This window comes from Manacus candei, unplaced genomic scaffold (genome assembly GCF_025592945.1).
Source record: "Manacus candei isolate 608988 ecotype Guabito, Panama unplaced genomic scaffold, ASM2559294v1 h1tg000003l, whole genome shotgun sequence".
In the NCBI taxonomy this organism is placed as follows: Eukaryota; Metazoa; Chordata; class Aves; order Passeriformes; family Pipridae; genus Manacus; species Manacus candei.
The window spans coordinates 19,017,249-19,042,166 of record NW_026138051.1 but is presented as its reverse complement, the minus strand read 5'-3'; the positions used below and the strand labels follow the sequence as shown (position 1 = coordinate 19,042,166).

The window sequence follows — 24,918 nt, the reverse complement described above, 5'->3', positions numbered from 1 at the left end:
TTTTAGGCAGGATCTGTACTCACTGTTGCAGTTACTACAGAAAACTGGCAATGAAGTTTCTATCAGCAAGGAAGAGGTTGTGCTGGGATGGTTTACACAAGGTTTCCTAAGCAATACACCTAAAACCAATTATTTCCTACTGTAACTGCATCTGCTTTGCAGTGGTTGTTGGAAGAGTTACATTGAAAGAAATCAGTTCCCTCAGTGACATAGTTGTGGCAACAAAAAACATAAATGTAGGCCAGGACTTAGCCAGTCATTGCTGTGCTAAAATGAATGTACTAATGTCTTCCTCCCAGTGTGGTGGTGAGGCTCAATTAATCATCTTACGAGTAATTAAAGGTTTTTTACAAGGTGCACATGAAACCCCCAGGTGGTTATGATAAAAGAACAACACTAAAACCACTTTTGTAACATCGTCGCTTTCTAAAAATTTGGTGGTCTGGATCTTCTGTTGGGTTTCACTGGAATTCATCTTGCTGATCCACGGCACCCACTGAGATCACTGTGGAAATGGGCTATACCAGTACTGCAGTAGGTTTGTGCCCTTCCTTGAGCCACAGCATCTCAGAAAGAGCATTACCAACTCTGTTGGGCTGACTGACTGATAAGGTACCTGACAACTGATAAGGTACCTGTATTTTAACTGTTTGTTTTTATAAAGGGAAAAAACCCCAGCCCTTTAACAAAAAGGAGGGGCCCTGCCTACCTGTGTTCTGGATTCTGTGACTGGTCCTGTTAAATTCTGTGAAACTCTTTTGTGAAATAAGAAGAACCCCTCCATATGGGGGCTTAAAATAGTTTAAATTGTGGTATTGCTAGAAAAAGCCAGAAAATGCAATTCTAAAGTTAGGCCATAGTCATTGTTTTCTTCTCTGCATCCTTCTCCACCTGAGGTTTTTATTTATGTCAACTTAATATATAAATTTTCAGGATGTCACAACTGACATATGAGAAAAAACTCCCTTAAGGTAGTATAAAATGGATATATCTGTTTGGGGATCGTATCTGGGTTGTTTTCAGGACTACTTAAGCTTTTAGGTTTGAATTTTGACTTTATTTTTAACATAGATGGTGATTCCAATCTTTTTCTTTTTTTTTTTTTTTTAATCTCAGCAGCAATTAAAAGAGCCTGATCCTATCAGTAGGGACAAATGATGCACTGTCAACATTTTGCTCCCTTCAGATAATGCACATGAAACTGGTTTGTGTGTTTGAAGATTACATTTTACTCTCACATGGTTTTCATTATCTGAGAGCCCTGAGGAGAGGCCTGGACTAAATCAGGGAAGGAATGGAGAAACCACACAATGCAATGAAAATGGTGCTGAGGCATAGCTGGGATACTTGTGGGACAGGGGCTGCTGGGACAGAAGTGGGGTGCTGCTGGAGCATTCAGGAAAGACAAAACTAAACTTGATGGTGAATCAAAATTGCAGCTCAGGTTTGCAGCCGTTCCCCAGTTCTACAGGGGTAATAACTGGAGATCTGTGAAGTTCTGAGGAGGTGGATCTCCCTTGGTCTGGGAGGCAGCACTCTGAGATGAGACCTGGTGTGACTCAGCCTTTGTAAGAGGGAGCTGGTTCTAGCAAGAAGACATCTCAAAGGTGAGACCTGGGCCTTTCTGGAGTTGGTAGCAGAGCTCCCATTGCCTGTGCTGGAATTTGTGTTTCATTAATGATGCAGAAATTCCAGTACCTGCCCCTAAAGGGTTGTGTCTCTGCAGGTGTGTGAGTAGTGTTAGGTAGCTCTGCATAAGAGTTTAAATAACTGATGTGTTCCTGTAGAAATATTCCCAATAAGAACAGCTGGACTGGTTTGGCTATTAGGACTGGTATATTCAGAATAAATCCTCCTGCCCTTGTGACTTTTAAAATTTTATGGAGGAACTTGAAATTCCATAGCATTCTTCTCAAAATGCTTAAAAGCCATGACACATTCCTATTTATACCGGGCTTTGTAAGTGTTTATTCTTCTCTTTTTTTTCCCCTCCCTTTGTAATATAAAACCTAAATTATGTTGCTGAAGATTATAGGAACTTCCCTGTGAAGAAATTGATACTTTTTAGTGAGGGAGCTTTAACTCAAAGGTCAAGTAAGGTCTTTTCAGTTTTTTCCTCAGAAATGTTATTTAGGGAGAGTCTTTCTATGTTGTCTTGACTTATTTATCTCAGTCTAGGCTGAGCAACTTGCTGCCTTTTCTTTAGGCCTGTCAGGCTTTCTTGTGCTGTTCTGTGCCCAGATCCCAGTGCCATGAGTGTTTGAGGAGAAGGACTAGTGGCTGTTGTTGAGGCAGTTCTAGTCCTTGCTCAGGTGGACTCTGTTTGGCCCAGAGAGTTGTTAGAGTTGTGATCAGTCTTTGGGTATTGTGGTGGCCTCTCTCTATGGTTGCCCCATGATCTAATATAATGGGCATGCATATTATTTGTCCCCCTCCGGGTGACATTGTTCTTGTTTTTCGTTAAAAGAAGGAAGTTTTTCTTGTTTGCCCAGTGACTCTGGCCTTCTGGTATGGAGATGAGTAATGTTGGCACTGCTCCATGCACCTGCTCAGTGCCACCCTCTGAGATCACCTGAGCCCGAGGCAGCAGATCAGGGCAAGCAGGGATGGGACAGTTGAATGGAAGCTGAGGAGGTGTTTGTGGTTGGAATCTGAAACCTCCTCCTGGTTAGGAGCAGGTGCTAAAATACTCTCACAGCGCTGGGGTTTGTTGTGTGCTGCCTGGCAGGTTTGGGTGTTGGTGCCAGACATTGGGGACCTTTATTCCCAAGGACTATCCTTGTGAGTATTCTCTCCCTTCCTCCTCCTTGGGTAGGACTTAAATGAAGTAAAGAGCATTCAGTGATAACCTGCACTATTCATTAAATAATTTGGGACCTCGCCCTTGGGAGTCTGGTGCTCCCAGCCACTTCAAAGTGAATGTGTGTGCAGAATAGCCATGTTGTTTCCAGTGGTCTTGGAGACACTGAGGTTAAGTGAATTTTGCAGGATCAGGCGAGCAGCCTGCTGGGGTTTGCTGGGCCATGGAGCAGCAGCATGTTCCCATTAACCAGGGGGTGACTCAGCATGGGAGCTGGTCCCTGCAATTGCCTGGGGACCTCACAGCCAGTCCTTTCTGTGCTGTCTCTGTTTCGTGTTCCCCTCCTCTATTATAGCGTGCAGGTATGTCTGAAGATAACTCTGCACCTAAAAAACCAACCTCAGACTTCATCTAGCTGATAACATCCCATCACCTGTTGCCATCCAGGACAAACAGGATCACATGCACGCCTTCTAAGAAAAACACAGAATTACTTTGCAAAATTTGCTGCTGGAGTTTGAAGTCTGTAACTGGATTGTTTTGTGTATGAGTGACTCAAAATTTAGGAGTAAAACTGAAAGTGCTTAACTGTCCTCCAGCCCTATTGAGGTGGTGAACCTGTTCTTGTCCCACCTGATGCATAAGATAATTAGCTCCTTGGCTAAGCAGTAATTCTGGGCAAGTATGCACAGGCTGTCCTCACAGGGACTCTTGCATTCCTCTTAGTTTCACAAGCTAAAGAAAGATCTTTCTCTTTGCTTGTGAGGTTATTATTGCTCCATGCAGGTTAATTGAGCTATAGCATTAGAGGCACTCATCAAACAGCGGTGAGTCGCTCACTTGTCTAAGCTTGTTTATTTTTATAATGCTGAAAAATATTTGCATGCTGTACAGAAATGTGCTGCTTTGATTCCCTGCAGCCTGGCAGTATTATCATTTTTAATTCTTCATTAATCTTTCTTTCTCATGAGGGACTGGCAAGGTTCCTGTGCATAATTACATGATCTTTAGGACAGAAGCCTCAGCTACTGGGTTTTTACACAAAGCCTTACAAATATGAGGCTTTTCTTCCTTAAATAGTACCCACACTACCTCCCCTTTTGTGCCCGTTCTTGATCTCAGCCTGGTGAAACACTATTTGCAATTCCTTTGTTAGTTCTACCAGCTCTAGGTTCTGATGTTTCCTCAAGAGCTTTTCCCTCAAGTTACCACGGATAATTTCAGACCAGAGGTTAGAATGAGGTGTCAGAGGATAGAACTGCATGCTCGGAGCAAATTGCGAAATCGGTTCTTCCTGGGAAATCTCACAGTGGTTCCTTGGGTTAGAATTGATCTAAACCTGAATTTTCCACTGCAAAAGCAAGGTGTTTCTAGGCTTTTTGGCTATGGAGAGTGCACCATCTAATCCATAAGCCAGTACAGTTTGGCAGAGTTGTTGGAAGTCTGATTTCAGCCCTGTCCTTCGTAATAGATTTAGACTAACCTCCCAAATGTGTCTGTTTAAAATGTCTACAGAACCTTTCCAATTTCCTTCCAGGTCTGTCGTAACAACCTTTCCAATGCATTTCACTAATTTCCATCTTTGGCACACTGCAAACTGAAATTGCTGGAAGAGCCTAACACAAATTGAGTTTGGGTCCAAATAAATAACACATGGGCTCCAGCATCGCTTGTACTGTTCATTTTTGTGTTTTGTTAATAGAAAAGTTAACTCACTGGTTCTGCCAGGAGTTTCCAGCTTGCTCAGAAAGCAGATTCCAGGAATGTTGCCACCCAAGTTAGTTGCACAAGATTTTCTTTGTTAATTAAACATAATGGGATAAAACTGGAAAAAATAGCCTTAATGCTATTAGTTGGTATTTGTTAGCCAGAATATTGTTATAGTGTATCTCAGTCCACCTTTTGTCTTGGATTTCCAGGCTGATTCCAGGTACATCCACATTAAAATTAGTAGCATTCAGTTCCAGCAAATGTTTTCGGTGTGAACTGGGGCCTCCCTTCATCGGCTCAGCAGGATAAGCTGGTAGTGCTGAGGAGTGAAGCTCTGTGTGTGAAATGGTTCCTTGAGCATTTGAAGGAGTTAAACATGCACAGATTGGATTTGTCTGTTGAGAAAATCTGTAAGGCAGAGAGGCAGAATCTCAAGCTGGGTTGTATCTTCGTATTAAAAAAATAAACAACGCTCCCCCCACCCGCTTAGATTTTTCCAGTTGAGACAAAAGAAATCTTTGGGTGGAAAGGCAGCATCATATTGCATAATAAAAGCCTTTTTATGCTCTAATAAAAAGGGTTGCTCAGGGCAGCTTGGTTTAAAAGAAATAAAAAAAAAAGAAGAGTCAGTGATGATCCTGGTGTGAGGGGGATGAGGAATCCCTAACTTCAGTTGTGTAACACTGGGAAAGAGGTTGGAAATTGCTCTAGTTATCTGCTATCTTAATGCCTGGCTTAAAGGTTCTTTACTGCATATTTGCTGGCAGCTGTTTTCAATATATCCCTCTTGAACTAAGTCACCAGTTAAGAATTTGACATTAGCTCTTTTTTTTCAACCACCATCTTGAAGTACCACACCACACAACACTGCCTTGTTCTCTCCTTAGATATTGTTCATGTGCCTTGAAATTGCTGTTGACACCTCAAGTATTTAACTTGCAGATCTGAGATAATTTTCGTTGGGTGTGGATGTGTGCCATAATAAGTCAGAGACAGAAGTATCCATGTCTGCATTCCTTCACTACATCTGTTCATTTTATTTTTTGCAACATTCCAGGAAATTAGGTTAGATTATACATATCAATGAATAGTTTTAAGTTGTGTTTTCATTACCTTCCCTTTAAGTATGAATACACTGAGTGCACAAGTATCTTTCTCTTCTTTTGCATTATTTGCCTTTTTCTTTAGGACACCTTCAGTAGTAGATTTAACTGCTTGAATAACACACCTAAATACACATTTTTTTATGTTCTCCTGATTTTCCACTCAATGGTTAAAGTTTCTTTACTGCTTCATATTCTGAAAGAGAAAAGTCACGTAACTAAAGAATGTTTTGGGAATTAGAGCTGTGCTCTGTATTATATTTCTGGCATAAACCCTGTGTCCTTTTCCTCTCCTCACATTCTCAGTCTGTAAAATAAAGCTAATATTCGTATACTGATCATTCTCACAGTCATTTCTGAGGCACAGAGTGTTGAAGTTTATAAAGTATTTCACTATCACCATGGTTCATCAAAGCATTTCTGCTGATACAGTTTGAAATGCACAGCACCACAGGCAAAGGAGCCATAAGCACAGGGCATCCTCATCTGTGTTGCAGCTTTCATTCTGAGCAAAAAATGAAACAATGGAGTTAAAGAATTAGCGGGTTTTAATCACTGTTTCACTTGGAGGCACAGATGGGACAGAGCATTACTTGGCAACGTTTAATCTTGGAGCAGAAATGGTCATGATTAAAGCAGCAGCTGGAGTAGATTGCTAGGGACAGGGGGATTCATTCATCCTAAAGGGATCAAAATTATTGGGCTCTGGGAGAAAACAAGAAGCTACAAAAGGAAAATCTGAAATATGGGCCAAGGTTTATTATCTGTAGGGTCTCATCTGCTAATTAAAATGATGTTTTCAATGCTTTCCTCAGAATTATTTTGGAAGGGAGGAGAGTATCAAGTGATCTGGCCTACTGAAGAGGAGCCTGAAGCCATCCCTGAGTGGAAATTTTGGACTTGGAGGAGGAAGGCTGAGTGTGTCCTCCCATGTGGCAGAACTGCTTCTCCTTACCAGGGAACTCCAGGTGAAGGACATAGGTATGTGCCTCTTCAGACTTCAGAAGAGTCATGTTCCAGGCCAGGTAACAGGGCCTGAACTCCTCCTAGCTTGGTGAGGCAGCCCGGAACAAGGTGGATTTTAACTTTCTCTTCCTTAATATTTGTAGAAGGCTTTTGTCTCTGTATTTGAGTCCTTGTGTTTCAGGGGTTGGCTGTGGAGATGCAGAACAAAGCAGAACCTTCAGGTGTTGACTCCTGCAGTGCATTCCTGATTCTGCCACGGAACTTGTTGGAAGCAAGTTACCTTTTGCCAAGGGACAATGTTATATAGGAAAAAGGTGTCAAAATAAAGTGCTAGAATACCAACATGTGTTCTGCTGTCAGGGCAGAGCCACAGTTTAGCCCACAAGTGAGGCATACCCTCTATTCTGAGCTGCTCTAGCTCAAAAGTAGCTCTGCTTTCAGTTAGATGTCTCAGAGGTATTGTTAATTTTTGATATTTCAGCTCATGCAATACCAATGGGCTTGAATTTCCATGACCAATTCCTGGTTCCACTGGGAGACTGACTGAAATGTAATCCCTGTTGGTCACTGGCTTAATCTGTATTTAGGATGTGCTTGACATTGGCTCTTTGTGTTTCTCTCATTTGGACACAGTGGTTTTCCCTGCCACTCGGAGGTCTTTTTCTGTTCCTTAGATCAGACGACTCCCTTTCCTCCCCTTGCATTTGCATGCATTCCACTGACAATATTTAGATGTGTGAGGATTTGGTTGCCTTTGTGTAGCAGGAAGTTGCCGAGAGCCCTCACTTGCACCGTGGTGGTGTTTTCTGCAGCAGGGAGAATAGGTGCTGATCTCACTCTGGGCATTTCATAACTCTGAAAACCTGCTGGCTAACGAGGTATTCATTAATTGCTTTAAACGATCTAAGCGAAGAGATTTTTTTCCTTCCTTTGAACCATATGCTATCTCAATGGGCCTCTCTTTTTTTTCCTTTTCTTTCCCTTTGTAGCAGTTTGAGCCACATTAGAAATCCAAAATCCAATTTCTAGGCCTCCCTCCACCCCTTCCCACAATTAATCTCAACACCAGAGAGAAACTTACAGGCCAGAGGCTTCTATAGGGGAAGGGGAAGTATATACATTTATTTACACAAATAAATATACTGTACAAACTAAAAGCAACTATATATGTATATATTTACATTTCTATCAGTCTTTTAAGCTCCTCCCCTTAACTTTGGTCCAGAAGCAGCCTTTCAAGGCTGATATGTAACACAGTCTTTCCCTCATGGGAGTGTTCTGGGCCCGAACGCTCCCCCCTCACCAAGCTCCAGCTGTTTGTTGCAGTTTTTCCTCCTCACGAAGTCCAAGAAGATAGCTTTGAGTCCTTTCTCCTCTATCCTGTGTCATTTCTGCTGTGTGATCTCTCCCTCTCGGTCTCACACCTGGGTTCTGTGCTGCTGCAGTGTAGTTCAGCTTATCAGGCGTCCTCCGAGTCGGTTTTCGGCTGCCCCCGCTCAGCTTCGGCAACCCCCGAGCCTCCCTTGGCCCATCTCCAGTTTCACCTGGGATCCTTCTCCCGAGCACTGAGCCTCCTCCTCCAGCCCATCTCTTGGCTCAGCTTCAATGCTGAGCCTCTCCTCCACTTACAGTACAGGGAAAGGAAAAGCCCCCCTGCACAGCTTCACTGCAGAAAAGGAGGGGGGAGAGGGCTTGGCTGCAAAGCCTGCCTCTCTCCTCTTACCTCAGGTGCTGTGAGATCTCTTCCTTCACAGCACACACTCCAAATGCTGCCTCCAACTCTGGCCCAGGCAGAGTTGGGGGGCTGCAGGGCTCCTCTCTCCCCTCCCTGGGGTGGGGGGAAGGAGCCCAGCCACCCCCTGGCCTTCTCCACCTACACACAGCAGACACCAACAGCAGAACACCAAGACTGCCAACAGCTTCTGGGGCTGTGGTATATGATTTTGAGCAGAAGCAAACAACGTGGATGGTGATTGGCTCTCCAGGGAACACTGCCCTGGCACCCATTCACCCCTGAGCCCCCTGAACTCTCAAGGGGGGGCCAATTTCAAACCATGACACCCTTAAAACTGATGAATTGCTGATTTCACCCTTTAATGCTTGTCAGCCTGCAAATATGGGAAGTGTGTTTCACCATTGGCAGCTCTAAGAGTAAAGCGAACAGGTCTCAGGCATTTTTGCCATCATCCTGTGAATTCCAGGCCTCCCTGTCTGAGGTATTTGGCATGCATCCCTACACTCAAAGTTGATAGATTTGCCTATAAACTTGCAAGTCACCGTTCATCACCTTTCTGAGGCTTTGCCCCCTGGCATGCAAGTCGTTCTTAGGATCTTAATGACTCCCATTGTTGTGGGAACCTTTGGTAATGGAACCTGCTTCTTTACTGTATTTCGAGCCATTGCTCTTAAATATCTCTTGCTTGATCCACCCAGGCGCTAATAACGTGTCTCCTTCCCTTAGGTCAAGGGCAGCTTTTACATTCCACCCAAAAGGCACCAGAGTTTGAGATGAGGAATTCAGAAGAGCAAGCAGCTACGACAGTTTTACAGCGCCTGCTGCAGGAGCAACTCCGATACGGAAACCCAAATGACAACCGTAACCTTCTTGCCTTACACCAGCAGGCCACAGGGAATGCCCCCCCTTTCAGCAGCACCGGGAGTCCAGCATCTCAGAACGAAGGGCTGAGCTCCCAGGACCACCAGCTTGTGACTCATGCTGCCCGTCAGGAGCCCCAGGGCCAGGAGATACAGGTGGACAACAGCATCATGGAGAAGCAGCTGTCCCCGCGGCTCCAGAACAGCGAGGATCTCCCGACCTACGAGGAAGCCAAAGTGCAGTCCCAGTATTTCCGGGGTCAGCCTCACGCCAGCGTCGGGGCAGCCTTCTATGTAACGGGGGTCACCAACCAAAAGATGAGGACTGAGGGGCGGCCCACGGTCCAGCGGGTGAGCCCGGGGAAGGTCCACCAGGATGAAGGACTGAAGGACCTCAAGCAGGGGCACGTGCGCTCGCTGAGCGAGAGGTTGATGCAGCTGTCCTTGGCCACCAGCGGGGTCAAGGCCCACGCGCCGGTCACGAGCGCGCCGCTCTCCCCCCTCTCTCCACTTTCTCCTCAGCAGTCCAGTGACCCTTATAAAAATTCTGGCTCCAATGAGTTCTACAAGAACTCAGTGCAGCCCCCTTCCCAGCCCAGCATGAAAGGAATGGAGCAGCGGGGTCCTCCTCCCGAGTATCCGTACAAAAACGTGTCCACCCCGTCTATGAACTGCAAACCGCAGGACTCGGGACATTTCTACAGTGACCATCGCATGAGCCAGCAGGGAAGATCTGATGGGCCTATGATGAGGTATCAGCACCCCCCTGAGTATGGGTCAGTCAGGTAAGCAAGATCTTAAGTTCCATGACAGCCACATAGGGAAAGACAGTATAAAACTCACTCCTGAAGCAGGTTTTCTTTCAGCAAAGATCCCATCTTTATTGTGGGAGTTGACATGTTGTGTTCATCCACAGACTGACTGGAAGGACTGTTACCTGGTTCAGTTGTTGACTAGAGAGGACTGACTGGTTTTTATTAAAAAACAAACCAAACAAACAAAAAAAAAACCAACTAAGCAAACCCCCCCAAAAAAACCCTCAAAACAAACTGGCTTGATTTTATTGCATGGGAAGTCTAATGCTGAGGCTCCAGAGCCTTACAAAAGCTTTGCTACGAAAGCCAAAGTTATGGTGTGATTCATTGTAGAAACTTGCAGTTAGTTACTGTGAGACTTAAGCTGTTGTTTAATTATGTCTGTCCAGAGAAAAGATTTTTTTAAAAACTTCATCACATAGAAAGGAGAAAGTGAGTGAAAGCGATAAAGGTGCAGGTAACAGAAATCACCTGAGCTTCCTGTAGAGTTTTTCAAATTTTGTCTTCAGTGGACTGAAGTGTAGGAGTGGAAAATGGAGTGTGCTTAGTACCTCATCCCAGACCTGCTTGTTTAGCTTTTGCTCATTTTCCTTGCCTCATTTGAAGTCTCAGCCTGTTCTGGTTCGCTCTAGATAAGGAGCTGGACTTGGCTTGAGTCAAACTCTGATGTCCATGTGGGGGAAGATGAAGTTTTCTTAAGGTGGGCTTAAACCCCAGCTTTACTTTAGTTTACCTGTTTCCATCCCATCCCATCTCTGTCCGAGACCAGGTGGGATTTGGTGTAATGATTTTGGGCTCATTTTGAAGCTAAAAGGCTAATACAAAGGAGCAACAGGATGGCATTGCTGCAAGAAGTAAATGGTGAGGTCTCTGTGGGTTTGTGTTTGCAGATATTATGTTGTGTTCTGAGGGGAGCATGATGAAGAAACCTGTCAGTATTTGGGAGCAGATTCTGAGCTTTGCGGAATTTGAATCTGCTCAGAATCTTCCTGGTCCTACGAGGAGCTATTTTCAGAGTTTGTCCACCATTGTTTGTGATCTGAAATGACTTCAGCAGCATACAAGCCTGATGAAAAGGCCCTTTGATCTGGCTAAATAAATAATAAAGAGGCCAGGAAAAGGGGAAGTAAAGGGTTTAGGGGGGGTAATGATTGTAGAAGCTTGTTGCAAATGTTTTTGAAAATTCAAAGGCCTCAAACCTCTGTCACACAGGACAGGGAAACAGATCCTCGATGGTTATGCTTCAGAAATACTCCAAATATATATGCAGTGAAAGTGAGACTTAGCCTGCTTGCCGTTTAAGGGAGAGGTATTTGAAAACACGCCAATAGTCAGCTCCTCTAGACAGGGTGATTTTTGTCTGTATTGGATGGATCCTGGCTGCTTTGAAAGAACATGGTGGGGGGGAGCGGGGGGAGGAGAAAGGTTCAGCTGGCAAGGTTTCCAGTAGGGGAAGCAACTGAAATTTGTCTTCAAAGCATTGGGAATCTAATGAGGTTACTTTTTAACCTAAATAGCTGCACAGAGAAGAGGTTTCCTTTGCAAGCAAATGCTGAAGTAGAACAATTGCAAGACTAATCCATAAATTACAGAGCAGCGTAGCAAAGGAAGGGAACGAGTCCTCTATTCCCCTCCCTCTCCCACCCGCTCCAAGAGAAACTCAGACAAGAAACCTTCTGTGTTACTAAAGGTGCAGCTGGGTGACGGTGTGGGGATTTTAAAGGCATACAGCTTTGGGGAGAGAGTTTGCCTCGCACGGGGGGTGCCTTTGCAGTCTTCAGTTTTCCTGTGCTGCAGCTCGGTGTTTATGGGGATTCATTCGGGTTGGTAAATGTGTGCATTTTTTGAACTGTGCGTCAAGGAAACAAAGCCCCTTCTCTCTGCTCCCGAAGCCACACCCTTTTCTGCGGGTTTTTCCCCTCATTGTTCGGGGGAATTTGAGGGTGACCTAATGATGCAGTTAAATAAAACTCGTTGAGCAAGATAAACATTGGGGAATTCACAGCATTCTCATGCTTCACCCTCCCCAGTCTGGGAAAGGAATGGGCTGTGTGGTAAGTTTAAACCAGTCTGCAAACAGTTTGCCTCACCTGCTCCTGGGCGGCGTAAGTTTGGGAACAGTGTATGTTGGTAATGATGTTGGTTTAATGTAAATACCAGGCACGCTGGAGGCATGTGTGCTGTTATTTGGAAATTTTCAGGAAGGTTCAGAAAGAGGACTGGCTGCATGTGAAGCTCCAAAAATCTTTCCTGTTCTTTCCCTAATATCTCCACTGCACTTTGGTGATGAAAACAAGCCTCCAGGCCTAACAGGGGAGGACGGGTGCCTTGGACTCGGTGTCCAGGGGCTTGCAAGGTCTCCTGTGAGAGCACAGCAAGAGCTGGTGCAGTTTTGGGTGCAGAGGAAGTTCCTGTCTCTCCGATTCAAGTGCCATCCTCTGTTTGCAGCCCAAGCGACTGAGCTCCTGCTGTGGTGATTAATCCCATTGACTTCACAGAAAGTTTTTGAGAGGGAGGTCTGCAGAATTTGTCCCATAATTAGTAAATCACTTCTGTGCACTGCGTTCCCCTGAGCAGCATCAAAGTGGGGGCTAATCAGGTATGACTGGGAAGCAGAACAAAAATGTCTGGCTTTGATTTCGGCTGTGTAATGGAGTGGAGCCTGCTCCCTCCCGCAGCCAGCGCTTCCTGGTTTGTGCAGGAGGGCTGGGGAAGAGAGGAGAACTGGAGCTTCTTGAACACAAAACAGGCAGGAAAAATCTAACAAGCCAGAGGCCTTTCCTGAGCCCTTCATTTTTCTGCCTTCCCCACTGTGTTGCTCTACCCCCAGATTTTCTGTGTGACTCTGCAGTCCTGGCCGCCTCAGCACTCCCGATAGCTGGGTCTGCTTGCAGAGCTGCCTCACTCCCTATCTCTGTCTTCATCACTTAAAAGCTGAGGTGACCCTTGTAGTTGCAGAACCATAAATCCAGGTTTGTACTTGGCCCATGTGGAGTGTTTCTCTGATACTCACCAGAGACTGTCAGAGAAGCAGAGATTCTTGCGTGATACAGTCTGCAAAGTGAAGTGGTGCTTAAAGTTATGCTTTCAAACTTAAACACTTGTTGGAATTATTGCTCTGAGGTCTTTTTTCCTGCCTTTGGCTTTTTCAGGTCTCTATGACACTGAGGCAAATGGAAGCAGATTGCATAGTTTTGTTTTCCATGTATTTTGAGAGACTACATTTTTTCTGAAGTGGTTAGTTCAGATAAACTTTTGATTACTAGTGGCAGGTTTACCCAAGGACTCATTCTGTTGTGAAGGGAATTTTCTATTTCCATTCTATCAGCAATACTGTTGGGTGACACCAGTAGTCATTTGAACCTTAAAATTCGCAGTCTGGCCTGAAAATCTTGAAAAGTCCAGTTGTGTTCATTTACCTTTTCTGAATCTCTCAGCTCAAAATTGCTTCACCAGAGGAACAAATTCTTCCGTCTTCACGTTAATATGAAAGAATCTCACAGCCAGGTATTTTGTACCCACAAAATATATGTAAGTATTTTATAAGACAAAATTGTAAGTGGTGGGGATGCTAAAAAGTTCTTTGAATGTGTATGTGAAAGTTTACATACAAAATCTTAAAAGGTCTAGTGTCACTGTGAGGTTACTAGGATTTTTAAATACACTTTTTTAAAGGTAGGATGTATTAGCCCAGCCATGTTATCTCGTTCTGCTGGGAACATAAATGCATTTGTGACAATCAGAAGCCCTAATGCTGTTGGTGATGCCACAGAACTAGAGGTTCCCAGCTCTCATGTTTTAGCTTGAGCCCACAAGATCGCTGTAATTTCAAGATTATGGGAGGCTTTGGATGTGAGTGCCAAGATGCTGGATATTTTGGAAATATATCTTGTTTAGAAATACCCGTGATTTCCTAGAGTTGTTCTTTACAATAGGTGTTTGGTGGTTTTTTTAAAATCATTGCTAGGCATGTCAGCACGACTGTCCCTTCAGAATTTAAGTGCTGCCGTTGTTTTTCTTTGGTCATCATTTTGTGCCTTTCATTAGTGCTCAGGATGGCAAGATTCTGCCACTGGGTTTCTGAGAGCAGAATAACAGATGTTTCTAGTCAAATAGCTCAAATTGTTAACATTGGCATCTAAATAGTCCTCCTTAGGCTTGTAAGATTAACTCACTGAGAGCAGTGGAATCAGTCTCTCTGAGTAACTGCTTCGGGTTGTTTTCAGACTGGAAGAGAGTATTTTGTAGGTTGAAAACTGGTTTTTTGCATCCATGAGGCACGCTGGCAACATAATTCTTTTGATCTAACCTCCATAGGTCTTCACAGATTAAATGTCACAGCAAGGCTATTCCCTAATTGATTATAACATCAAAGCAGAGCTGCTGGGTGATAGGTAAAGAACAAGCTCAAGGAGATGAGTGGTTTGTGAGGATGCAAAGTTTTAACTCTGCATACAAATGGGTGAGCTAAGAATGGAGCTGGAAACCACCTAAGACAAACCAGATGACCTTGAGCATGGCCTGTGATGGTTTTGCCTCATTCTTCATTATGAGAACTGACAAATAAAGTTGATGAAATCAATGCAACAATAAGTAGAGCTGCCCTCCTGGGAGGGGAAGAACCAGATTGCTGCTACTAAACTGAACATTCCTGAGGAAATTAATTGCACATCACTCTTCTGCATGACCCTTGAAATCCTCGTGCTGCATATGATAATTTCTGGGGAAATACAGCTCCTGAAATGATGTTGCTGGCAGGGACCACAGTCACCTGTGAGTGTGGGAAAGAGAGAAATAGAAGCTGGAGCAGTGATTCTTTGTTTTTTCCTAACTGACAAAGGCTAGATTTGTTTCCCTGTTAAGGAATTGTCGCATGAGCTTGGAGGTTTCCATACCCCTTGTGTGCTGGGAAGCAGGGAGATGAGCCATAGGGTGCCTGTGCTGGGCTGGGGACGTCTGAACTCCCCGTGCACTGCCAGCCAGATGTGAGTAACGCCGGTAATGCCGGAGCTTCCTCTCGGACAGGGATGAGGAGTGGATTCCTTCTTTCTGCGGAGAACAGGAAGGATGATGCTGCTTCTCTGCACTTGGGCTGAGAAGCCCGTTGTGTAACCCTTTAGTTCCCAGTTCATGCTCGCTGTTGTCAGTTCTCTAAGGCTCCCGGTGTCCTTGTCCAGCCGGGTCCCTGCAGGGTGTGTTGGGTCCCTCCCGGGAGCACAGAGAGCCGTGGGGATATTTTGTAGCAGCCACGGCCAGGTGGAACAACAGTGTGTGCTTTTCCAGCTGCAGGGTTGAACTGCATCCCAAAGGGTGGGAAATTTTAGCAGAGCAGCAGGAGTGTTTCAGAATATGTTTAACTGCCAGACTGGGTCTGCACCAGGCTGAGCTCCGTGCTTAAGAAGAGACTGGCTGCAGCATGGAGGGGATGTGACTTCAACTGTTAGAATAAAGAACATCCAGAGAAGTTAAAGGTTGAATGTCTTGGGAGAAGAATGCAAAACCTGCCTCCTGAGGTCATCCAAGCATGATAAATCCACACAGTCTCCTAAGAAAGATTTCTTACTTGGCTAAAGCAGCAGAAGTTGAGCTGGGGATCTCCAGAGCCTGGGAAATGTGAGCTGGTGTAGCTTGGAGTTAGTTCTGTGATGGACTCAGGTTGCTAGATCTGTCTTTGATATCATGCAGAGGTTATTGTTAGGAACAGTAAACATACCCACTACATAGGACTGAGGAGGGTTTGAAATCAAAAGGCTCCTTCTGATTCTTAGGTTGGTTTTCAGATCTTTTAACTGTCTCATGTAACCAGGCTGCAGCTTCTTGGTTGATAGTTCAGAAAGCTCAGATCAGTAGTGCTGGCATACTAGCATCAAGCTTAGCCAATCCTTTTAGCTCTGTATCCTGAATTGCAGAAAAAATTCATTGTTTTCTCATGAGAGATGGCCCTTAAGGCCATAAGGGCAGAACAAAAGAGCCCATTCCTAACAGTCCTCAGTTGAGCAGTTTTATCTGCAAAGTATGGTGAAAAGTTATGAAAATAATTTTGGTCAGTAGTTGTTGCTGGACTTTCTGTTAGTGTTTGTCTAAAAAATAGTCTCCAGAGGAAAGACCTTTGTGCACTTAGAATATATTTTCTGATAAAGATTTTATTTTGAAACATTTTTAAAAACAAACATATAAAATTGAAGAAAACCTCACACGAGTCTTTTGTGTAGGAAGGCCTGTGCACAGGAGCTACCTGGGTCATCCCACACCTTGTCACTGGGTTTTTGCACCTTCTACATGACTGTGATGGAGCCTCTGCTCTCTGTTTTCCAGGCAGAACCCAGATGTGCCACTGCAGTTACAACAGAGACCACCTCACCACCACAGCCCGACGTCTTCCTTGACGTCCCTGGGATCTTTGACTTTGCTTCAGTCTCCGCCACCATCTAGGCTGTCCCCTTCCCAACATCAGCAACCTCTGACTCCAAGCCAGGCAGATCCTGGCATCCTGCCACGGACCCAGCAGCCTTTCTTGTCCAACCAAGTCCATCAGGGAGATTTGTACCGGCTATGCCAGCCCTTCCTTGGCCCGCAGCAGCAGCAAGGCGACTCCTACTCAGTGATGCCCCGGGCTCAGCAGATCCCTTCCCCATACCAGCAGATGCAAGTAGATCCTTTTGCCATCGTTTCCAGGGCCCAGCAAATGGTGGAAATCCTGTCGGAAGAGAACCGGTCTCTGCGGCAGGAGCTGGATGGGTGTTACGAGAAAGTAGCCCGGCTGCAGAAGGTGGGTGTGTTTGTAAGAATTCAGGCACTCTCCCATGCCTGGTATAGTCCACAATTGAATCACCTAATCTGTGACTGTTACATTCCTTGCTTAACAAATTTATTAACTACTTCAGAGTCTTTCATATGCAGATTGATTGGTCTGTATCCTGTCCCTTTGGACATCAGCTTAACTTTGTCAGAAGATAGAAGCAAAGCCTTCGGTTTTCTGCTAAGGGTTTATTGACCATGCTCAAAAGCACATCCTCATCAACTGCTAAAGAGGTTGACTGCTTGGCTTGCTTGGTTAAATTAAGGTTTGTGTCCAGGATAGCAGCAGGTTTCATTTCCCTTAAAGATTTTGGAGGCTGCAGGAAGGGCCTGTTTGGACTAGCACCAGACCATAGTCACTCTGGAGGCACAGGGGACGTTGCTACAAAACTGGTCGTCAGGACAGAGTGCAATGCAAGCAGTGCTGCTATGGCTACATTAAAGACATTTGGACTGCAGGACTGGGACTAAAACTTCTTTTGTCGCTGTCTCAATGCCACACAACTTCCCTGAAAACTTAATGTCTTGATTTGGACCCAGCTATTTGCCACCTTTGGCTTTATGAAACAAGCAGAGTATATGATGCTAAAACATTTAAAAGAAAATATCCCAGTGAGACCCATCATTAACGTGCATGTGTGGAGGTGTTTTCATGCTGCCTCATAGAAATAACTTCTTGATGACCAGTGGTTTAAAGCTATGCAGCAGGTCAGCTTTGCTTTTGCTTTGCAAGTGTGGAAAGGCTGATGCTACTTCCAGTTTAGGACTTTGTGGGCCTTGCTGTGCTCTTTGCACTGACCAGTGTCCAGGGCCATAAAAATGTGTGACTGCTTGAAACACGTGTTTGAGTTCAGGTGACCAGCATGGTTTTCCACGCTCATTATTTGCTATGGTACCTCTTTTCAGGGACATAAGTTTGTTTTATTGTATTTTTAGAGGGTTCTTGACAAGGAAATGCTTTAGAGAAGTATTTCACAGCTTTCTGATAATGACAGAAGGATAAAAATGCACTTCTCTCTACCTCCCTGTTGATCACTTGCTGTAGACAGTGCTAGTGGAGTTTGCTGTAACATAAATCCACACTTCCATGGCAAACCATGGCTAGTGAGGAGAGTTAGAAGTGAATCTCCTTCTGCTCTGAACAATCAGAGAAACTTTGGACTGAAGGCTAGAAAGAAGGATAGAACATATTCTACTGCAAAGTTTCCCTCTCCCCATTTATAATTTGCATATTTAAAAGCACAACTAAGTTGTAGGAGTGTAATCAGGAGATTTTATTGTGAATTTTGGACCATTACAACTATCTACAGAGTTCCTCAGAAATGCAGGGTATGTCACTGGGGTTTTTTGGCATAGTTTGATCTACCTTTTTTTTTTTTTTATTTTACTTACCTGATATTGCATTAGCTATTTATATAAATGCTTTTTGCCCAAACTAACTGTAGTGTCAAACTGCCCCAGTCTTGGAAAAAAAATAGATTACATTTGCACTTCTTCAGTTTGCTATATCCATGTTCTCATCATATTGGGGAACCAGAGTGAGAGTCTGGAAGGAAGGTCCAAAACTCTGTTTCAGACACTGGTATTCTTTATACAGATGGATCCAGACCCGAGAGTGTTGTTTTACTTAGTTTATAAGTGTAGGTTTCTCTCAATAAAGAACACTTGAGAGAAAGTAATCTCGTCTGAGACCGAACGAATATTGTTGGTGATAAAATAGTAAGTGCTTGTTTTCACTTGCACTGCAGCTGGAAACAGAAATTCAGCAAGTTTCAGAGGCGTACAAAAACCTGGAGAAATCATCCTCTAAGCGGGATGCCCTGGAAAAGGCCATGAGAAACAAACTGGAAGGAGAAATTCGAAGGCTTCATGATTTCAACAGGGATCTAAGAGGTAAATGAAGTAAATCTTCTGTTCATCAGTGTTGGTTTTTTTATTATACTTACTTGGCAGGACAGCATTTTGCTGCAGAATTCACTGTGTCTGACACAACTGGAATATGATGGGATACTCAGGAGTGTTCAGTAGTTGGAGATTTGAAGCACTTGCTGGGAGAATTGAAAAAACAGGTTTAGGAGAGTGCTGTAGTCTTTCATTTCCAGCCTGTTTCTCATTGACAAGAAGCATGTGATAAGCCAAATACCATAAACCAGATGCAAGCCTGGAATTCTCTCCTGTCTTATATCCTAGAGATAATTTGTACAATTTGTTCAGTTTGCACAAATGGAAAGAGGTTTTGCTGACTGCCTAATCCCACACCGGGCGTGTTCACTTGATTTCCTGTCCAGTGACCCTTTTGCACTTGCATACAAACTGCAGACTGTCTGTTCTTCCTGAAGGTCTTGTCATTCCTTATCAATGTAGGCATCTGGTTTTTTGGATCTCCCTTCCTTTTCCAGAGTGAGATGTTATTAGTGTCTGGCTCTTGCTGAGAGGCTGAAGCAGCATGATGGCTGGCAGGGGAGAGTGGTGTTTGACCTTAACAGGAGTAAAAGTTTAAGCATTAGTTCAAAAGGTGAAGGTGAAAAACATCCACAATTTGAGGTGTTTGAAGGTGCACAAACAACCTTTTAAACTTAAGTTTAATTTTTTATGGAAGCCTTCTGATTGTCCTGCATGTCATCTACTCTCACTGCTAAGAGAGAGTCTGTGTCTCTTGCTAAGAGCCTGCTCCCCGAAATTATTTTGCATCCAGGAAGTAAAGCCATGCAGTGCCCAGTGCCCTTGAGAAGGACAGTACACAAACATCTGCATTAAATAATCTTATTCAGAGTAGAACACAGCATACACATTTTATTCTGATTTTCATAGACTGATACATATTTTTAGCATCTTGAAGCAGCAGAGCTGTTGAGCTGTTCTTAGCATTTCACACTACTCCCTCAAGTCAGGTAATTGGACAGCAGTGATTTAATCTTCTGTTAAGTTTTAGTGGGTAATTATAAGATAATCTTTTAATTGTGTGGAAGAAATAAAGGTATAAATTGAAAAACCAAACTTCTTCTGTGTTATAATTTTTTAAAGTAATTTCTTTGGAACTTCATTTAAACTGTTTTGTCTCGTTGAGCATATTTCTTCAAGGACATCATTAGAAACATTTCAAAAGTGAGTGCCAGCTTCTGATGGGCATCTTACTTTAGACTGTGTAGAATTAGGAGATCCAATCCCCCAGCTTGCATTAGAAATGCCCTGAGCAGATGTAACTTAACGCTTGAAAGTTTTTATTTATTTAGTTTTTTTTTATTGAAAATTTTTGCAGAACGTATGGAGACAGCCAACAAGCAGCTCGCAGAGAAGGAGTTTGAGGGGTCTGAAGACAATCGGAAAACCATCTCTCAGCTCTTTGCACAAAGTGAGTTGCACAATCATAATGGGTCAGTGGAAAGCTCCAGCCATCCTGGGACAGAGGACAGTGCAGCAGGTTAATTATCAAGACAGAAATCAGCTCAGTGACAGTCCCAAACTGGCAGTGGAGAAAGGAGGAGAGATTCAAGAATTCCTTTTCTGTCAGTATGTAAAGTCCATCTGATGGGATTTATTAGAGATTGCAGAGCAAAGGTAGTTTGCAGTTAAACTGTAAAATTAATGTTTACCCCATAATTTACAGGATATTTTATCCACCTGTTTTATTCCTTGAAAGCTTTGGAATTAAACCTTCCCAGAATGATAGGAGTCCTGGCATGAGTTAGGGCCAGTGGGACTGGAGCCTGCTAGGTCTCCTGACTCTTTCCTCTTTTATTTGCCCCTACCCTATCCTGTTCAGCAAAAGTAAAGGGGATGAACACTCCTGCAGTCTGCTGGGCTGGATGAGGGTCAGGAATTCTGTCCACAGCAGTGGATTTATCACAAGGCAAACCAAAATGACGGGTGTGAAATGCTGCTTTTCCTTTGTACTGAAATGTCTTGGGGCTGATGGTGACGAGCCAACTTTTCTGTCATCCCATAGTGTACTCCACCCTTCTGACAACGCTCACTTTTCTCCAGTTGTTACATGAAAAGGTAGCACAATAAAATTGCAAAATAGAGTTTTTCTGTAGTGCAACACACACTGCTGCTACTCTGACAAATGCTGGTATTCCTGTCTCATGTCATCTTTGGCTTATTCCTTGTGGCTTACATTGCAAACAAATGGCTGTCAGGGGGTGAATTCCAGACTCCTGGTGGTAGGGGAAAGTCTGTGAGTTTAGTCTCTCCTTCAGACTGGTTGGGTGGACATTGAAGTTCAGAGGTGCCTCCAAAGAGATGGGAAGGTCAAAGCTGTGGGGCCTCCCATTCCATTTCTGCTTTTGAAGGAACATGGAAGCCATAATGCTACATTTCATCAGTCCCAGCATTTCTAGGAGTGCTGTAGGCACTTGTCAAGTGAAGCAGTTCTCATTTGGGGAAAAGTCTGCACCAAAACTCCAAAAGGCTCTCTGCAAGCACTTAGAGATTAAAAAACAGCCTGCTGGCACTGACTGATACCTGCTGGCATAATGCCACCCTGTCTCCTTGCAGCTCAGTCTCTGCAGCACACTTTAATGTGCTTACACTGTCAGCAACTCATTCCTGGGTGGAGGAGAAATGCTGGGAAAAGATGAATTAAAAAATAGACAGGTGATGTTAGCCTTTGTCCTTGTGTCTTGTGTCATGGGCTGGCTCTGAGCTGCAGTCAGGGTTTGCACCAGTTCTGGGTGCTGATGGTGGACAGGTTTGTTTTGCAACCTGTGTGTGGGCTGTGCTGATTCCCCAGCAGAAGGGAATCTTTAGCTTCTCCATGTTGCTAAAGCTTTGCTCCTGGCTTTTTGCTGGCAGAAGAAAGGGAGTAATTGTGGTGCTGTAAATATAGTTATGCACATGCTTGCACAAACGGGCCCGTGTGCTCCATATGCAGTCTGTTCTAACACCCAGCACCTAGTTCCTGTTTTTCAAGCCTTCCACTCCTTGTCCTCATTCCTTTGTCGTGGGATATTGGTTTCTGGAATGCAGTTTCTCTGGTGTCATCAGTGCTGGGTGTAGATCACTCCAGGGAGTATTCTGTGGTTATGTATCCAGCAAGTGGGTTAATGTTATCGTTGTTCCTGGTTGGCTTGAGCTGGGAATGACAACATACAGAGGACATCAACTCTGCATTGGGGCTTTGCCTTACACCCCTCTGTGATAAGTTCTCCTGTCCACAATTATTTTTATCCTATTTAGTTTTTTTCTGAAGGCAGTTGCCCTGTTCCTGAAACAGCATTGCTGCTTCAACTTGATCCAGGTCTTTCTGGAGAGCAGCAGAAAAGAATGAGCTGCTGTGCTTGGGGTGGCTTTAAAGCATCAGATGTGAACTCTCAGTGCTGGGCAAAGGGCTTTCTTAGCTGCAGGTCTGCTTTGAGCAGTGACCAAACAGATATATGTGCCTCAGTTCTGGCCCAGGGTGTCATTTTTAAGGGGAAGACTCAGGAGTTCTCATTGTTCACTTGTTTTCTGACTCCTCTGATGGTACTGACAGCAAAGTGGGACAGCTGAGGGTTCCTCTGAAAAGGGACAGTTGCCCTGGACAGAGCAGCCTTCCTGTTTGTGAGGTCAGTGTGGAAAAAAGGAGCACAAGTTTTTCAGGCACAGAAGTCTGCCATCTCTCTCCCCAGCCTGAGATATTACAATTACTCAGTTTGTTTTCCACCACTGAAGGCTCAGATGTGAAGAGGTGCCAAGTTTCACTAACCATCTGCATAATCACAGCAAATTACCTCACTGACTAACTGTACTAAGTGATGCACCTTCTATTCCTTCTTACTATCATTGTGGCACATTGTTACTTGAAGGTACCATGTTTGTTTTTCAGGGTTATAAGTCTTTCTCTTCCTTGAAAGCCATGTCCTTTTTTTCTGTCCTTAGCACTAGATTTGCATTCCCTCCTGTGAGAAGTTCCAGTGCAATCATTCCTTCACCTCTGGAGTGAAATACTCCTGAAAGCTAGGCAGAGACAAGTGCTGTCCATTGATAACTCTCTCTTTGTTTTCACAGACAAGGAAACACAGAGGGAAAAAGAGAAACTGGAAATAGAACTGGCTGCTGCACGTTCCACCAACGAGGACCAACGACGACACATCGAGATCCGAGACCAGGCCTTGAACAACGCTCAGGCCAAGGTGGTGAAACTGGAGGAGGAGGTAAGGATGCTGGGAGAGAAATTAGGGTAGCTTGGGTTCCAGTAAAAGTGACTGGGGGAATGAGTTTGTCTTGTGGAAGTTTTAAGGAAATCTGCTTTCTTCGAAGCTGTTTATATCTGCTTAGCTTTGTGTCGAATAGCTAAACCACTGAACTGTGCACAGATAAGCCACAAATCTGTATTTCCTTGGAAGTGCTTTTGTCTAAGCAGCCATATTTTGTTTTCTTTTTGTTTCAACTTGTAAAAGTGGGCTGGAACTGAGATCTCAGCCCTGGCAACCTCCTGAACTTGGCAGAAATTCAGATTTGGATGGACTTTCAAATAGTATCAGATAATGCAGCTTGTCCCCTTGCCAGGTGTGGGGACAGTGCAGAGCTCTGGATGTGCCCAGCATTTGTAATAAGCTGGGCATGACCTTAGTTGTTTTCTCTACCTTTCCTCCCAGGAGGGGATAATGCATTTTAGCTGCTTAGCTGGGCAGCTTTCACAGCAGTAGCTTTTGTAGCTTTGTCCCTGCCACTCATGGCTCTCACCTCGCTGCCCTTCTGCGTCACAGCGTCCGTCCTCTTTCCTCCTGCCTGCTTCTTTCCTCTCAAAGGCCCCGTTTCCCACTCTCAGCCTCTGCTTCCTTTACTCCTACTCTTCCTCCTTGGAGAGTCTCGGGAGGAAATGTCATGACCAAGCACACTTCCTCACTGCTGATTTGTTCTCCAATTCTGCCCTCTCCCTGCCTGCCAGCACTCAGCATCAGCCTCAGCTGAGCGCTGTTCCTACATGCACCTGAATTTTGCTGCTTTCAGAGACATTCCTCAAACCCTCCCCTTGTCTGCTTCTACTTTTCTCTCTGTTCAGGATCCCATTGTGCCAAGAGAGGAGGAATGATCAAAGACAAAGGGGATATCCTCCTCTCCCAGGTACAGATGTAGCTGCTTTCTTAATTTTAGCCTGTTCTTCTCTGACTCTGTATTTGCCTCAATAGCCCTTCCCCTCTTGTGTCTCTTTACCTGGTGTCCTTAATTTTCGCCCCTTTCTTTAATCTCTTCAGCTTCATGGAAGCCTTCCCTCGATGTCTCTCCTCCTGGATCTGCTCTGCTCATCCAAGATGTTGTTGTAGGGTTACCTGCTCTCATAACCTTATTAGCCTGGCATGGCTGGCTTATACCTTGGTTACTCAGGGGACAGGGAGCATTAGGTTATAGGGTAATTTATTTACATGTGATGTGATTCTCTTTGGCTCTAGAACTATTCTGTCATTGACTCTGCAATGTATTTGAGCTCTTTGGCTTTTGTTCAAATTTCAGCACCTTATTACACTAAAAGTCTGGTGTGTCACTAACTCCAAGTACATGGGACATCCTTGTGACTTCCCTGAACTATTCACCTGCTTGGAGTCAATGTGTATAGAAGGTGCTGTGATCAGCTGCACCAGCACTTGCCTGGGTTGAACCTCAATGCAGGCACTAATTTTGGCTCTCTCACAGTACAGCTGAAGCGAAGTATCGCTGCCTAAGTAGATTGGTAAAGTAGGGGAGTGACTCTGGGCTAGATTGCATGATAGCTTAAAAAACACATGTACACTAACACAGAGTGAAATGCCCTGCATGAGGGCTCGTGGTCATATGCATCCAACCTTTGCTCGAATCCCAGGGCGTGCAGGAAGTGCCACCCTTCCTGTTGCAGATAAATATGGAAGCATCTCAGTGAGGGAGCAGGAATTAACTCTCCTAAAGGTGAGAGAGGAAAAACGGGAAACAAAGGTTAAAGAGTCACTTTTACAGGTTTCTCAAATCATTTTTGAATTAAATACTTAGGATTATAAAGCATTTGTTGCCTCATTAGTGTTAAATTGTGGAAAGTTCTCAAATCCCCAAGCTGTTTGGTAAATCTTCGAAAGGCAGCCAGACCTTCAGAGCTCAGGGCACGGTTTAGAGGGGGCTGGAAACATTGTTCTGAGTGAGTGACATTCAGTGACCAAGATATGGACAGTTTGTCGATTAT

General features: G+C 44.4%; 1 protein-coding gene across 3 annotated transcripts in view; it reads left to right on the top strand.

Moving 5' to 3' along the window:
* Window positions 1-24,918, top strand: part of AMOT (angiomotin) — a 59,185-nt gene that overhangs the window by 19,320 nt on the left and 14,947 nt on the right. For 2 of the 3 annotated variants that reach the window (XM_051790540.1, XM_051790551.1), the window contains exons 2-7: window positions 6,429-6,594; window positions 9,041-9,959; window positions 16,305-16,758; window positions 18,536-18,680; window positions 20,047-20,139; window positions 22,776-22,921. In XM_051790540.1, the coding sequence (XP_051646500.1) occupies window positions 9,088-9,959; window positions 16,305-16,758; window positions 18,536-18,680; window positions 20,047-20,139; window positions 22,776-22,921 (1,710 nt within the window). In that variant the 5' untranslated portion in view covers window positions 6,429-6,594; window positions 9,041-9,087. The remainder of the gene's footprint in view (window positions 1-6,428; window positions 6,595-9,040; window positions 9,960-16,304; window positions 16,759-18,535; window positions 18,681-20,046; window positions 20,140-22,775; window positions 22,922-24,918) is intronic. The other variant, XM_051790560.1, reaches the window with a different exon arrangement.